The sequence below is a fragment of the Carcharodon carcharias genome, chromosome 5 (assembly GCF_017639515.1).
Source record: "Carcharodon carcharias isolate sCarCar2 chromosome 5, sCarCar2.pri, whole genome shotgun sequence".
Taxonomy (NCBI): Eukaryota; Metazoa; Chordata; class Chondrichthyes; order Lamniformes; family Lamnidae; genus Carcharodon; species Carcharodon carcharias.
Window position 1 is genome coordinate 114,762,333 of NC_054471.1, and position 15,402 is coordinate 114,777,734.

The following is a 15,402-nucleotide window of genomic DNA, read 5'->3' on the forward strand; positions in this document are numbered from 1 at the left end:
ATCCTCTTTGCCATCGACAATACTCAAGTCAAGAGAGTTATAAAATGCTTACCATTCAGCTAGGTGGATACAATGCTCTATGGTCTCAAAACCACTCTTAGCGGAGCTATTTGCTTGGTCAGCAACCTACTACTGGACCCCTCCAACAGCAGTACACAGAAGTAGCAATTTGATAAGGTTGCTTCCCAGCACTTTTTCTGCCTACAGTCTCTACCACTGATAAGGACGTGGAGCAACATCAAGGGAATATCATCACTTAGTTCCCGCACTCACCCACCATGTTGTTCCTTCACTGTCACTGTATCAGTATCAGTATCTTTTCATAATGCCATGGGGGTGCAGGGTGGGAGTGAAGCTGTCACCACAAGAGCTTTGACAATTCAAGGAGAAAGTCTTCCACCAGACACCTCAGGACAACTAAAGGTGGGCAATAAACGTGCTTTACTGGTGACTAATATCCCAAGGGCATTTGTTGTTTTAAAAAAGCATTAAGCTGAATGTTAAGTATGATTTAACAATTATAACAAAATAGATGATTTAACATAATTATAACAAAATAGAGGAGGAAAACAAAGTCGAAACTAAAGTTAATTTGGCAAAGAGCAAACTACAGAGAAATGAAAGAGGCTGAACAAATTGGATGGAAAGGTTAATTGAACAGTTGACTAACATTGTGAGACATTTAAGAGTGAGGTTAATACAGGATGTTCTAGGAACATCCCTGGGGCTATTTTTTACATTTATTCATGTGGTGTGGGCTTCACTGGCTAGGCCAGCATTTATTGCCCTTGTTCAGAGGGCATTTAAGAGTCAACCACATTGCTGGGGGCCTGGTGTCACATGTAAGCCAGACCAGGTGAGGATAGCAGATTTCCTTCCCTAAAGGACATTAGCTGTGTCTGAAACAGTCAGATAGGGCTAAAAGTAAAAGTTGAAAAGTTTATATGACAATTGTTTGTACACATTATGTATCCAACAGTCAACTGAACATTTTCTTCAGTGTGATGATTTTAATTACTGAACTTTTACTTCTATCTGTAATCCTACCCCAGGTAAACTTTACTCTTTGAAAGAAACTGAAGAATTTCACAAGTCACAACTCCCTCTGGTTCCACTGGGTCGCCAAAATATTGACAGCATCAAGTGGCTCAGTGTACCACTAAACTATATTGATAGTGACATCCGACAAAGAATCAGGTAGTGAATACTTTGCTATATTCGCTTTTTCATTTCTGCCCTCATTATTCTTCTATGTTAGAGTAATTGAAGTCTTTGGCTTCAGAAGTCATTGACAGTCCAACCTTCAACTTGTCCACGAATACAAAGATTAAGCAATTACAATTAATTACATTGGCAGCATGAAATTTCATTAGAATGATGAAATGTAAACTTAGTCTTTGTTTCACTGGGGGAAAGTATTTCAAACACCTTCCTCAAAAAATCATTTTTACCTTTAAATTATACCCTGCACAATGATTAAAAAAGGTGCATTAAGTCAATTGCTGATTTAGTAAATGTAGGTCCAAAACTTCATATTCAGTATGTAGTAAATAAATTGGCAACCTTAATTTTATTTGTATATTTCAAGCTTCCATGCTGTCTAAAAAAAAAGCAGTTCTATAATAGCACAGTTAATGTTCTGGCAAAGGCTTTACAACTAAAGATATGTACTTTGGAACTTGAAGTAACATGCAAACTTGATGAAAGACAGTAGATGCAGAAACTAGTAAACAGTTTTACAACTGATGGATTAGTCAGCTAATTGAAGAAAGTAATTATTAAATGCCTCAAAATTAAATTTGTGCTCAAAAACAATATGTAAAAAGATGTGGTGTTGAGAGTAAGAGGCGACATGATTGAAACATATAAGACCCTGAGGGGTCTTGAGAGGTTGGATGTAGAGAGGATGATTCCTCTTGTTGGAGAATCTAGAACTAGGCGTCACTGTTTAAAAATAGGGGTCACCCATCGAAAACAGAGATGAGGTGAAATTTTTTCACTCGACCCTGAGTCTTTGGAATTTTCTTCCTGAAAAGGCAGTGGAAGTAGAGTCTTTGAATATTTTAAGGCATAGTTGGATAGATTCTTGGTAAGCAAAGGGGTGATAGATTATCAGGGGTGATAGATTATCAGGGGTAAGTGGGATGCAAATTTCAGGTTACTATTAGATTAGCCATGATCTTGTTAAATGATGGAGCAGGCTTGAGGGCCTGAATGGCCTACTCCTTGTATGTTTGGAAAAACTCAATCAATGCCAGCAAAATGAGAGTATTTGGTTCTTTTTCACAATGTTGTCGCTGGGAATTTGCTGTTTGCATAGCAGTTGTTGTGTGCATACATAAGTGGCAATACCTTCACAAATAGTTCATTTGTGGTGATATTCTACTGGATATCCCAAAATTCTGGAAAAGCTGTTTGTATGCATGCTTGTTCTTTAAACCATGAACATTAATCAGTTACCAGGTTTGATCGCTGATCTGTGCTGAACTAGGAGAGTCACATTTGACCTCCTTGCCCATGGGCTAGGGAAATGAAAAGCCAATCACTTTCTTGTAGTTGATCACTATCTCCTGAGCTCTCCTGGAAAAGTCTGTTAAGTGTGGATGTCAGTTTTACATATGTGGAATGGCCAATTGGTGAACACTTTAGAAAGTGACTCAAAGTGTCAGCCAAATTTAGGAGACGAAGGAGAAAATTTGGTGAGAATTAGGACTGTATGATCATATTTTTTAAATGTATTCAGATACTGTGAATGCAGTAATCCATAATTTCTTGCATGAAATATTTACATTACATATTGTCAGCTCCCAAGTCTGTAAGCCCGTGTTTGAACCTCTCTAATTAGACTTCAGCTCTGACAAAGCAGTGACTTGGCCCTAGCCAAAGTCACAAAAAAGTTGCATTTGACTGTGCCTGTGATGCACTATCCCTCCTCATCCTTCTTGATCCTTTGACATGGTTGACCACACCAACCTCCTTTTGTCCAATGCAGAGGGACTGTTCTATTCTTATTGACCCACTAGCCCCACTGAATCTCCCACAATAGCTTCTCTTCCTGCTTCTGCACCATTATCTATCCTTGGCCCCTTCCTATTTTTCATCTATGGGGCACTGGTAACCTGGTGGCTATGTTACTGGACTAGCAGTTCAGAGGCCTGGACTAATATCCAGAAATATGAATTCAAATCCCGGTGCAGATGCGGGGGAATTTTAATTCAGTTATCTAGAATAGAGAAACTAGTATCAATAGTGATGACCATGAAGCCACTGGATTGCTCTGTGAACTTATGGTGAAGGAAAATCTGTTGTCCTATTTGCTCTGCCCTATAAGTGACTCCAGACCCACAGCAATCTGATTGACCCTTATCTGCCCTCTGAAAACACCTACCACTCAGTTGTATCAAACCTCTATGGAAAAGTCTAATAAAAATTAAACTGGACAAACCACTCACCATTGACCCAGCTGGACACCACAAAGGCACATGCAGCCTAGTTAACCCTGCAAAGTTCTCCTCGCCAACATCTGGGGACTAGTGCTAAAATTGAGAGAGCTGTCCCACAGACTGATCAAGCTTCAGCCTGACATAGCCAAGATACTAATGGAGAACTCTGTCCTGTTCCAGGGACAGGACAGACTCACCAGAGGTGGCAGCACTGTGACTTAAAATTGTGAAGGGGTTGTCCAAAACATTGACTCCAGACACCATGAAATCTTATGGCATCAGGTCAAATATGGCAAAGAAACTCCTTGTTGATTATCACCCACCACTCTCCCTCAGCTGATGAATCAGTGCTCTTCCTCATTAAACACCACCTGAGTGCATCTTTCAAGAGCACAAAAGGTACTGTGGGTTGGAGACTTCAAAGTCCATCATCAAGGGTGGCTCTGTAGCACCACCACTGACCAAGCTGGTCAAGTTCTGAAGCCCAGATTAGGCCTGGGTTAGTGCAGCTCAACACCATCCTGGGCAAAACAGCCTGCTTGATTGGCACCCTATTCACTACCTTAAACCTTTTCTTCCCTCCATCACCAACACACACTGACAGCAATGTGTACCATCTAGAAGATGCACTACAGGAACTCACCAAGGCCCCTTATACAGCACCTTCCAAACCATGACCTCTACCATCTGGGACAAGGACAGCAGATGCATGAGAACACCACCACCACCTGGAAGCTCCCCTCCCAGCCATTTGAGCAAATAAAGAAAATCTAAATGCTGTGCCTTGGTAATATTATCTGAAAACGTGCCGGGTACCACATGTATGCTGACGACACCCAACCCTACCTACCAACTCTCTTGACCTCTCTGCTGCCTCTATCAGATTACTTGTCTGACATCAATTTGTGGATGAGCAAAAAAGATTTTTGATTGAACATTGGAAAGATGAAAGCCACTGTTTTTAGATTCTGCCACAGACTGTTAACTAGCCGATCCAGCCACGGTCTCTGATTGAATCACATCTTTTGTAACTTGGATACCCTATCAGCTCCTGAGTTGAGCTTCCAACCCCAAATCCACTCTAACTTCTACCTCCGTAATATTGTCTTCTCTGCTCTGCCTCAGCCCACCTGCTGACAAAATCCCGATCCATACTTTTGTTACTCCATACTGTGCTAGAGAAATTCCATCAGCAGTACTTCCACCACATCCTCTGGATTCAATATGAGGACTGTCAAACAAATGCTCACGTCTTGCTTGAAGCCATCTCCACAAGCATTCAGTCAAAACTCCTGCAAAATGAACTTCAATTGACTGGAAGCCATGTCTGGATGGCAGAAAATCATCTACCCTGCCGGGTCCTCTCTTCTCAACTCTCAAATGGCTAACGTTCCAAGGGAGGACAAAGGAAATGCTTCAAAGACACTCTGAAGCTTTTCCTGAAGCACATAAATGTTGACCTTGATGACTGGGAGGAGCTTGCTACCAATCATTTATAATGGCGATAACTTGGCCATCCAAGCTGTATCATGCTTTGAGTCACAATATCTTATGTTGAGGCAGAGTGGTGGCAGAGAAGGAAAGAAACAGAAGCAAATCATGCACTCTGGATTACCTTGTGGGTTATAGTGCCCCATTGCCCAAAGATCTGTGGGTCAAGAATTGGCTTCTTCAGTCACATGAAGACCCATGGCAGAAACTCTCAATTATGAGTAGATGTCATATGAACAAAGAAATAGGAGCAGAAGTAGGCCATTCGGCTCTTTGAGCCTGCTCCGCCATTCAGTAAGATCATGGCTGATCTGTTTGTGTTTCGAATTCCATATTCCCTGATGACTTCTGATTTCGTTGTCTAACAAGAATCTATCTACATCTGCCTTAAAATTATTCAATGACCCTGCCTCTGGCGCATTCTGAGGCAGTGTTCCAAAGTCTCTTAACCCTCAGAGAAAAAAATTCTCCTCATCTGTCCTAAAAGGGCAACCCCTAATTTTAAAACAAAGCCCCCCTAGTTCTGAACTCACCCACAAGAGGAAACATTCTTTCCACGTCCACCTTGTCAATACTGTTTGGGATCTTGTATACTTCAATCAAGTCACCCCTCACTCTTCTAAACTCCTGTGGAAACAAGCCACGTTTGTCTAACCTTTCCTTGTAAGACAACCCGCTCATTCTAGGTGTCAATCTAGTAAACCTCCTCTGAACTGCCTCCAACATATTTACATCCTTCCTTAAATAAGGAGACCAAAGCTACACACACTATTCAAGATGTGGCCTCACCAATGCCTTGTATAACTGAAGCATAACATCCTTACTTTTATGTTCATTCCTCTCATAATAAAGGATAGCTTTCTTTTAGCCGTAATTACTTGCTGTACCTGCATACCAACTTTTTGTGACCCATGCAGTAGAACACCTAGATCCCTCTGCGCCTCGGAACTCTGCAGCTGTTTTTTGTTTAAGTAATACTCTGCTTTTTTTATTCTTCCAGCCAAAGTCATTGAATTGAAGGACAGCTGCTGCCAACAACATGACTGTTCCTGACTACTCCAGGATTCTTCTGGCCAGCTTCCCATCTTTCATCCCCCATAACCTTGAGCTTATCTAAAACTTCTATTTTTATTCTAGCTCATATCCTGTTCACCCATCACCGTTGTGCTTGCTAACCTGCCTTGCTGCCTGGTACCCCAGTACTTTCACTTTAAAATTCTTATCTTTTGTGTTTAGATCCCTTAACTAAGGCAGGATAGCCTTACCATAGAGGGAGTATAATGAAGGTTCCCTGGACTGATCCCTGGGATGATGAGATTGCCCTGTGTGGAGAGATTATAGAGACTGGGTCAATATTCTCTAGCGTGTTGAAGAGTGAGAAGTGATCTCGTTGAAAGATAGAAAATTCTTAGTGTTTAACAAGGTAGATGTAGGAAGCTGGAAGGTGGGGGGTCCAGAACCACAGTCTCAGAATGAGAGACAGGCCAGTTAGGAATGAGATGAGAATAAATTTCTTCACTCAAAGGGTGCTGAATCTTTGGAATTCTCTACCCAGAGGGTTGTGGAGGTTGAGTCATTGAAAACATCCAAGAAAGAGATTGGTAGATTTCTAGATATTAAAAATATCAAGGGATATGGGGATAATGTGGGAAAATGGCATTGATGTAGATGATCAGCCATATCTAATTGAATGGCAGAGCAGGCTTGTGGGGCTGAATGGCCCAGTCCTCCTTTGTTCCTATCTTCTATAGCATTGATCTTCCCTACCCATCTCAGTCACCTCCCCCAATCCTATATCCCTCAGGGAACTTTGCGTTTCTCCAATTCTGGCCTTTTCTGCTCCATCCTTGGGTGGCTATGCTTTCAGCCATCTAGGCCCTGAGTTCTGGAATCCCCCCTAATACCTCTCTCTCCCTTTAAGGCACTCAAAGTTACTGAGGGAAGTGAAGAGTGAAATTGCGGAATCTCTGGCCACAAACTTGCAATCCTTCATGGACATAGGGGTAGAGTGAGAGGACTGGAGCTTTGCAAATGTTGCACCCATTTTAAAAAGCAGGAGAGGCTGATCAGGTTCACATCTGTGTTGGGGAAACTTTGACACTCAATAACCTGGGAGAACATTAATTGGCATTTGGTTAATAAATAAAAATCGGCATGGATTTGTTAAATGCAAATCATGTACTTAGTTGAAGTAATGGAGAGGTTTGTTGAGGGGGGTGCAGTTGATGTTTGTATGAAGTTTCAAAAGACATTTTGCAAAATACCCCATAATATACTTATTAGCATGTTCAAGGCCATGGGACTCAAGTGACGGTGGCAGCATGGATACAAAATTGGTTAAGGGACAGAAAGCAGTACCAGTAACTAGTGTGAACGTTTATTTCAGACTAGAGGTGAATATACAGTGGTGTTCCCCAGGCATCAGTATCAGGATCACTACTTCTCTTGATATATATTAATGAACATAGGGTGTGTTTTCAATGATTGTAGATGACACAAAACTTGTAAATGTAGTAAACAGTGAAGAGGATAGTAACAGACTTCAGGGTGAACCTGGTGAAATGGGCAGACTTGTGACATTAAATTTAATGGAGAGTGATAAAGTGATGGATTTTGATAGAATGATGGTAATATGAACTGAATGATACAGCTTTATTGGCGTTGTAGGAAGAGACATCTGGGGGTTATATACACAAGTCTTTGAAGGTGGCAGGACAAGTCAAGAAGGCTGTTGGATTTATTAATAGAAGGGTTGAGAACAAGAGCAAGAATTTATACTATAAAACACTGATTAGGTTTCAGCTGGAGTATTGTATTCAATTTTGGCATGAATTATGGAAGCATGTGAAGGCCTTAGGGAGGGTGCAGCGGAGATCTACTAGAATGGTACCATGGATAAGGGACTTCAGTTACATGATGAAACTAGAGAACCCGAGGTGGCTGTTCTTACAGCCGAGAAAGTTAAGGGGAGATTTGATGGAGGTAATCAAAATCATGAAATGTTTTGAAAGAGTAAATAAGGAGAACCTTTCCAGTGGCAGAAGGGTCAGTAACGAGTAGTCATAGATTTAAGGTGATTGGCAAAAAAAACAGAAATGATGAGGAAAGATGTTTTTTTTTACATGGAGTTGTTATGATGTGAAATATATGCTATCTGCAAAGGTGGTAGAAGCAGATTCGGTAAAAATTTTCAAATAAGTGTTAGTTAAATAGTTGAAAAATAAAAAAAAATACAGGAGGAAACAGCAATGGATTGGGATTAAATGCAAAATACTGTGGACGCTGGAAATCTGAAACAAAAACAAAAATGGCTGGAAAAACTCAACAGGTCTGACAGCATCTGCGGAGAGGAACACAGTTAACATTTCGAGTCCATATGACTCTTCATCAGAACTGGATTGGGATTAATTGGTTATCTTTATGAAAGAGTTGACACAGACACAATAGGCCAAATGGCTGCCTTCTGTGATCCATGATCTTCCATGATCCTTAAAAACACACCTCTGACAAAGTCACCTCCTTTAGCTTGCTGTCAATTCTTTTGTCTAATTATACTCTTGTGAAGCACTTTGGGTTCTCTTACTAAAAACACTGTATAAAAGAAAGTTGTTGGTATCATAAAATTCAAAGCTGCAGAATTTATTTAATTTTATAAACAACTGAATGTTATGATGTATGGTCATTGACCTGAAGCATTAACTGTTTTTCTCTCCACAGATGCTGTCTAGCCTGAGTATTTGCACTATTTTGTTTTTTTAAAATTACTGGCATCCAGAATATTTTGCTTTCGAATGCATGTTTGACTAACCAGTTTAGTACTGAACTTGTACATTGGATTATTTTTAACATTACTTTTATTTTAACATTACTTTTATTTTATCCATACAAAGGAAACAAATGTTTCAGAAAACTAGACACGTGACTCCATCCATCTATACGTAAAGATGCAGATTTGTAAGAGGTTCTTCCGAGACTGGCTTTGAGTATTCTGATTGCCTTCCACAATATGGATAAGCAGACATTCCAGATAGTTTAATTTGTGTCCGAAGATTTGCTAGTTCTTGTAAATTGTCATAGGCCTTCTTGCATACCAGCTATCTCTAAAACTAACTGGTAATAAAATGTTACTTAATTCTGAAATGTAATGATTATTATTGTTTAATGACTGCATTTAAAAGCTTCTAATAAGCAAAGAGCAGAGATTGCCAGAATCTAATGTGAAAAGTACCTACTACACACAATTGAAGACATTTCTATTCATCATTGCTTATCAAAGAATTGACCAAACACAACAGCAATTCACACTTCTTATTAAATGTATCAATATTTGCTAAAATGAAAAAAACAAAATATCCATTTTAGATCTGGGGGTCTAAAACCACAGAAAAAGCTGGAAATACTTGGGTCAGGCAGCATCCATGGCCTTCTGAAAAAGGGCTTGACCTGAAACATTCTCTTCTACTTCTCCATGAATGCTGTTTTCAGCTATTTCTATTTTTATTTACAAATGCTTGTGGTTTAATGCAAGTACATCTGAGGTAGAGAGAATGACCAAATAATTTGCTGTCAGCTATCACTTTGGCATATTAAAATGATAAACTGTGGTGACCCAACAAATGAATCCAGGAAAGTTGTGGAATCATGAGGAAACTTTGGCAGTAGACCATTTATATATGGGGTAAGCAGAAACAATTTCCTCTCAAAAAAAAGTGCCAACACCATCAGAATAAAGTGTCTTGGAAACAGCTAGGAAATTTTCCCCTTTGTTTAGAGAAAATATGTATTGAAGAGGTGTTGATAATACCATTCAATTGTTGATTCAGAGTCTGACCTTCGGTTTAATAATGCTTTTATTGAATCTGCTTCAAAGACCGGAGAATAACATGGTGGCATTTGATATATTCCAGTAGCTAGTGTACAGAGTAAGCATCATCTGTTACAACTGTTGGGTTTTGCTTTCATTTACCTAGATTTTAAGCAGGTAAAAACACACAAATTGTGGAGAATAGGAGGTCTATTTTAGAGGTGCCCAATGATATTGATCTCAGGAATCTTTAATATCCAAAAAGAAGAGTAGGCCTGATTTTGTCTTCCCTGGTGAGGCATTTGTAATTCTAGATTTTTGGCATTCAGTTGAGCATATCCCAGAATTCAGTGTAGAATTTGAGTTTGGTATTTAATATTGCTATCAAACATCAGCTTTGTATTTTTAATGATTACAATAATCTTGTTTCCTAATCTGACATAAATGCAAAATTCCACATTTGAGTTCAGTGGAAGGCAGTATTGGAGTGTAAAACAGGTGCTCGATTCAATTACTGCCAGTTTCTTACTGGGTGGGTTAAGTTAAAATTATTCCCATAGCATGAAAGAATTTCCACGGGCCAAATTACATTGCTGTATGCTTGAAGGCTAGATTTGCATAAAATCAAAGGTGGCAGTATGGAATAGGTGCTAGGCATTAGAATCTTTAACATGCAGCTGAACCACTGAACCAAACTTGCTTTATCATCTAATTTAAACAAATAGTACCTCTAACAATGCAGCACTCTTGCAGGACTGCACTGGAGAATCAACTTAGATTCAAGTTCTAAAGTGGGTTTTGCATTAACCATCTTCTGTTCAGAAGGTGAACCTTATTTCATTGCTATTCCCATAAAGCAAAATGTGGACACAAATACCATCCAGTAAGTTGAGTGTCAATTTTATTGACAATGCATTTTTGAGAATTATCAAACTGCATACTATACAACAAAATTCAGTCTACAAAATATCAAGCAACTGAGACATACCACAGTAGTGCAAAGAGATTCTGTACAGCAGACTGCATAGAAAGGGCAGTGGCATAAAAATAACAGATTTTTAAAAAAAGTTTTACATGATTTAATGCAAAGAAAAATAGAACAGACATGCCAAGACCTTAAATATTAAACTATATAACTTCCAGTTGCATTCCCCCTTTAAGCCCCCTTTAAAATGCTTATTTTCAATACTACTAACAGTTTAACAGTGGTTTGACTGAATTATCAGAGGTTTAATACCTCAGTGTGTTTTCATAACTTTTCATAGTTATTGCTAGGTAGGAAAAATATTTGGCAAAATAGACATTCCCTGTTCCCTCATTTATAATGTACATTTTTGCACTCTAGAAAACTAATGCTGCACAGCTTGCAGCTATTTTGGGTTTTCATACATTCAAATTTAAAGGTCAGTTGCAAACATTTTAAATGACCATTAAATATACCATATTGTGGCATGATCTGGCAGTCAATGCCAATTTCATAGCAGCTTGGTCAACTGTACAATGATTGCTTTCAAGATAGTTGGGAAAAAGTCAACAATAAATCATGGTATTTATATTGTTCTATATAGTTTAGCATATTTTTGTTTGAAATTAATTTTTAAAGAATGATCAGAATCCTCACTGGAAATTTATTCACTTTTTTTACTGGATGCTGTGCAATCATTACCGTAGCTAGAGTAGTTTTCAGACATTACAGCAGTCAGATGTTGCTGAGGTGCCTAGAGGATTTCTCCACAAATCTAAGCATAGCAGTAATCAGGAAACCTATTACCAGAAGTTCAGAAGAGTTTTATTTGAATCCTGAACTCTGCCACCTTATGTTGCAAGTTCCTGCTTGGCCACCAGATAGAAGAGTAAAAAAGAATGGACACATCAGTAATGGTGAATTAATTAACCCTTAATTGTAAAGAGTCATTTTTAGTAAACAATAGAGTGATAAAGGCAGTTGCTGTCCACCCATCATTTCTGAAGGTAAACACAGGTTGCTGAAGAAAAATAAGAGGTGAAAATTTGGTGTGGTTTTGAGCTACACTTACTAAGAAGGATCCACAAGCAATACGGTACTGTGCTGGTTTGGCTATATAATCATGGCACAACATCCATTGTTGGGAGAGGACATTGAGTGAAATCTGCATGATTTTTACTCTACTGTCCACTAAATGCCTAATGGAAAATGTGCAAGCATCCAACTCCGCTCTTGTTCTCCTCCACCAAAATCCCTTCTCCAATCACGGTGCTCAGTTGAGCGCTCACACATGGAGAGTCAGTTGTATGAGCAATCAGAATTGCTGGGACTCTTGAACTGTGCAGCAATACTTTTAGCACGGGAAGTACACTTCTATTGAGACACTCAATAGGGGAGGATATGGGGTAAAATTTCCTGTATTGAAACTCAGAATAAACAGATTTTTTGCCAATTTCATACCAGAAATATTGGGGAACACAGGGAGGAACGGAAAGAAATCAGTATTAGTAGGGAAATGGTGTTGGGGAAATTGATGGGATTGAAGGCTGATAAATCCCCAGAGCCTGATAATCTACATCCCAGAGTACTTAAGGAAGTGGGCCTAGAAATAGTGGCTGCATTGGTGATCATCTGAGATCTATAGACTCTGGAACAGTTTCTACAGATTGAAGGATAGCTAATGTAACCCCACTATTTAAAAAGGGAGGTGGAGAGAAAAAAGGGAATTATAGAGCAGTCAGCCTGATGTCGGTAGTGGGGAAAATTCTAGAGTCCATTATAAAAGATTTAATAGCTGAGCACTTGGAAAGCAGTGGCAGAATCGAACAGAGTACGAAAGGTAAATCATGCTTGACAAATCTACTTGAATTTTTCAAGGATGTAACTAGTAGAGTTGATGAGGGGGAGCTAGTGGATGTGGTTTATATGCACTTTCAGAAGGCTTTCGACAAAGTCCCACAAGAGATAAGCGTGTAAAATTAAAGCGCATGGGATTGGGTGTAGTATATTGAGATAGATAGAAAACTGGTTGGCAGACAGGAAGCAAAGAGTAGGAATAAATGGGTCTTTTTCCGAATGGCAGGCAGTGACTAGTGGGGTACCGTAGGGAACCCCAGCTATTCACAATATATATTAATGATCTAGATGAAGGAACTATGTATAATATCTCCAAATTTGCAGATGGGTAGGAGGGTGAGCTGTGAGGATGATGCAGAGATGCTTCAGTGTGATTTGGATAAGCTGAGTGAATGGCCAAATGCATGGCAGATGCAGTATAATGTGGATAAATGTGAGGTTATCCACTTTGGTAGTAAAAGCAGGGAGGCAGATTATTATCTGAATGGCTATAAATTGAGAGGGGTGAATGTGCAACAAGACCTGGGTGTCATCGTACACCAGTCGCTGAAGGTAAGTATGCAATAGGCAGTAAAGAAGACAAATGGTATGTTGGCCTTCATAGCGAGAGGATTTGAGTACAGGACAGGGATGTCTTGCTGCAATCATACAGGGTCTTGGTGAGACCACTGGAATATTGTGTGCAGTTTTGGTCTCCTTATTTGAGGAAGGATGTTCTTGCTATAGAGGGAGTGCAGTGAATGTTTACCAGACTGATTCCTGGGATGGCGGTACTGACATATGAGGAGAGATTGAGTCGATTAGGATTATGTTCACTGGAGTTCAGAAGAATGCGGGGGATTTCAGAGAAACCTATAAAATCTAACAGGACTAGACAGGGTAGATGTAGGAAGGATGTTTCCGATGATGGGGGAGTCCAGAACCAGGGGTCACAGTCTGAGGACATGGGGTAGACCATTTAGGACTGAGATGAGAAACTTCTTCACCCAGAGAGTGGTGAGCTTGTGGAATTCGCTACCACAAAGTAGTTGAGGCCAAAATATTGTATGTTTTCAAGGAGTTAGATATAGCTCCTGGGGCAAAAGGGATCAAAGGATATGGGGAGAAAGCGGGAGCAGGCCATTGAGTTGGATGATCAGCCATGATGAATGGCCTACTCCTGCTCCTATTTTCTATGCTTCTATGTTTGTGTTGGTTACAGTGGGTGTGAGAGAACTCCCATGAAAATTTCAGGTGCGTATCTGATTTCCTTAAAGATTTGAGTATGGGGTTATTGGAAACCTATTCAGGTAATGTATTATGTTTAGAATTTTACCAGTGGACTATGTGCATAGTTCTGATCATTACCTTCCCCATCAAGTAGCAATGATTGCTTTTAAATTAATGTATTCAATTTGAACTTGAGTTAAAGGTAATAATACTGAAATGTCACTTGAGCTTGCGGAGGTAACATATCCATTATTATGAATGTATTTTGTAGATCTTAACTAAATGGAAGGAAAATATTTCATTTATGGTGCCTTTACATTACTGTTCTGAAGGGTCATCGACATGAAACTCTTTCTCTTTCCAAGATGCTGCCAGACCTGCTGAGTACTTCAGCATTTTCTGTTTCTGTTGTGGTTTTCATTTATTGAACTACCTGACCAATTAGTTAAGACTTTAAGCCAGATGTAGAAGTTAAAAATGTGCACATGAAAGCTTTGTTTGTCTGGCTATAGGATGAATGTGCCCTGTGCCATAAAATAAAGGACTATATAGCACCAAGAGCTCCCAAATATTACTGCTTTCAGCAGTTCTGTATTGGAAGGATTATATGATTGACCTCACACAAATATGTAGCCTTTTCACCAACTTGCACTAAAGTTAGCTGCAACAATCAATCTTGCAACTTCCAAGACTAAGGAACATAGATAAGAGAAGTTTCAAATTATGTCTTCAGTGGTGAATACCAGAAAGTGATTTAAAAAAAAAAATGTTCTGATATCATCTAACAGCACATGCACAGTGATGCTAGTCTATCCTGTATTATAAATACATCAAAGGACAATACTTGAACCATTCCAAAGTAGTTTTTAAACAAAATTTTTATGTTCAAGCAGGAAACCCAAAGGTGTGGCAGCAGGTTCAAAATAAATTTTGCTTATACTCTTGAAACAAAGCAATGTGAGCTGTTTGAAAGCCTACTGCACCTCTGCAGGAACATAGCAGAATAACATTTTAACCACTGCATATACAATATTTCTTGTAGAAAACCGACAATTTAACTGATTGTGGATTCTCAAAAAACATTAGTTAAGAATAATGCCAGAAGAAATGAGACAGATACTGGTAAATAATTCACCTGCATACATCTTAGTGCATGCCTTCACTCGGTAGTCAAAGGAATGCTGGCAGTACATTAAATAAAACCAAATAATGGTAGAAATGCAGAACAAGTCAATCAGCAACTGAGAGTGAGATAGGTCGATATTTTGGATGTAACCCTTCATAACCACCTGAACCATTAACCTGTCTTTCACTTTCATATTCTGCCCAACCTGCTGGCCATTTCCAACACTTGTTATTTTACTTTACATTTCCAGCAATTGTTTTTTAGAACATGTTAAGACAGCTTCCCTGAAGTCTGGACTAATCTATGGTTTCTCAAGTAAATGAGACCAGAAGGAACCCAATAAGTAATTTCTACCTCATATACCCTCTCTTTAACCATTCGCTCTCACTCAGTCCAAAGAGGTTTTCTGCTGGTAATGCTACATCAGTTAAATGATATACAAGTACAAAATACACATCTTAAAAAATCTAACCCAGATCTTAAATGTGCAATATAAACAAATCTAATA

The 15,402-nt window shown here is 39.2% G+C and overlaps 1 protein-coding gene across 10 annotated transcripts in view; it reads left to right on the plus strand.

Moving 5' to 3' along the window:
- fam228a (family with sequence similarity 228 member A) overlaps nucleotides 1-15,402 on the plus strand; it is a 50,657-nt gene that overhangs the window by 32,492 nt on the left and 2,763 nt on the right. For 6 of the 10 annotated variants that reach the window (XM_041187985.1, XM_041187983.1, XM_041187977.1 and 3 more), the window contains 2 exons: nucleotides 1,053-1,197; nucleotides 8,825-9,079. In XM_041187985.1, coding sequence (XP_041043919.1) covers nucleotides 1,053-1,197; nucleotides 8,825-8,876 — 197 coding nt within the window. In that variant the 3' untranslated portion in view covers nucleotides 8,877-9,079. Of the gene's footprint in view, nucleotides 1-1,052; nucleotides 1,198-5,934; nucleotides 6,030-8,824; nucleotides 9,080-15,402 lie in introns of those variants that run through there. The other 4 variants (XM_041187978.1, XM_041187979.1, XM_041187987.1 and 1 more) reach the window with 2 other exon arrangements.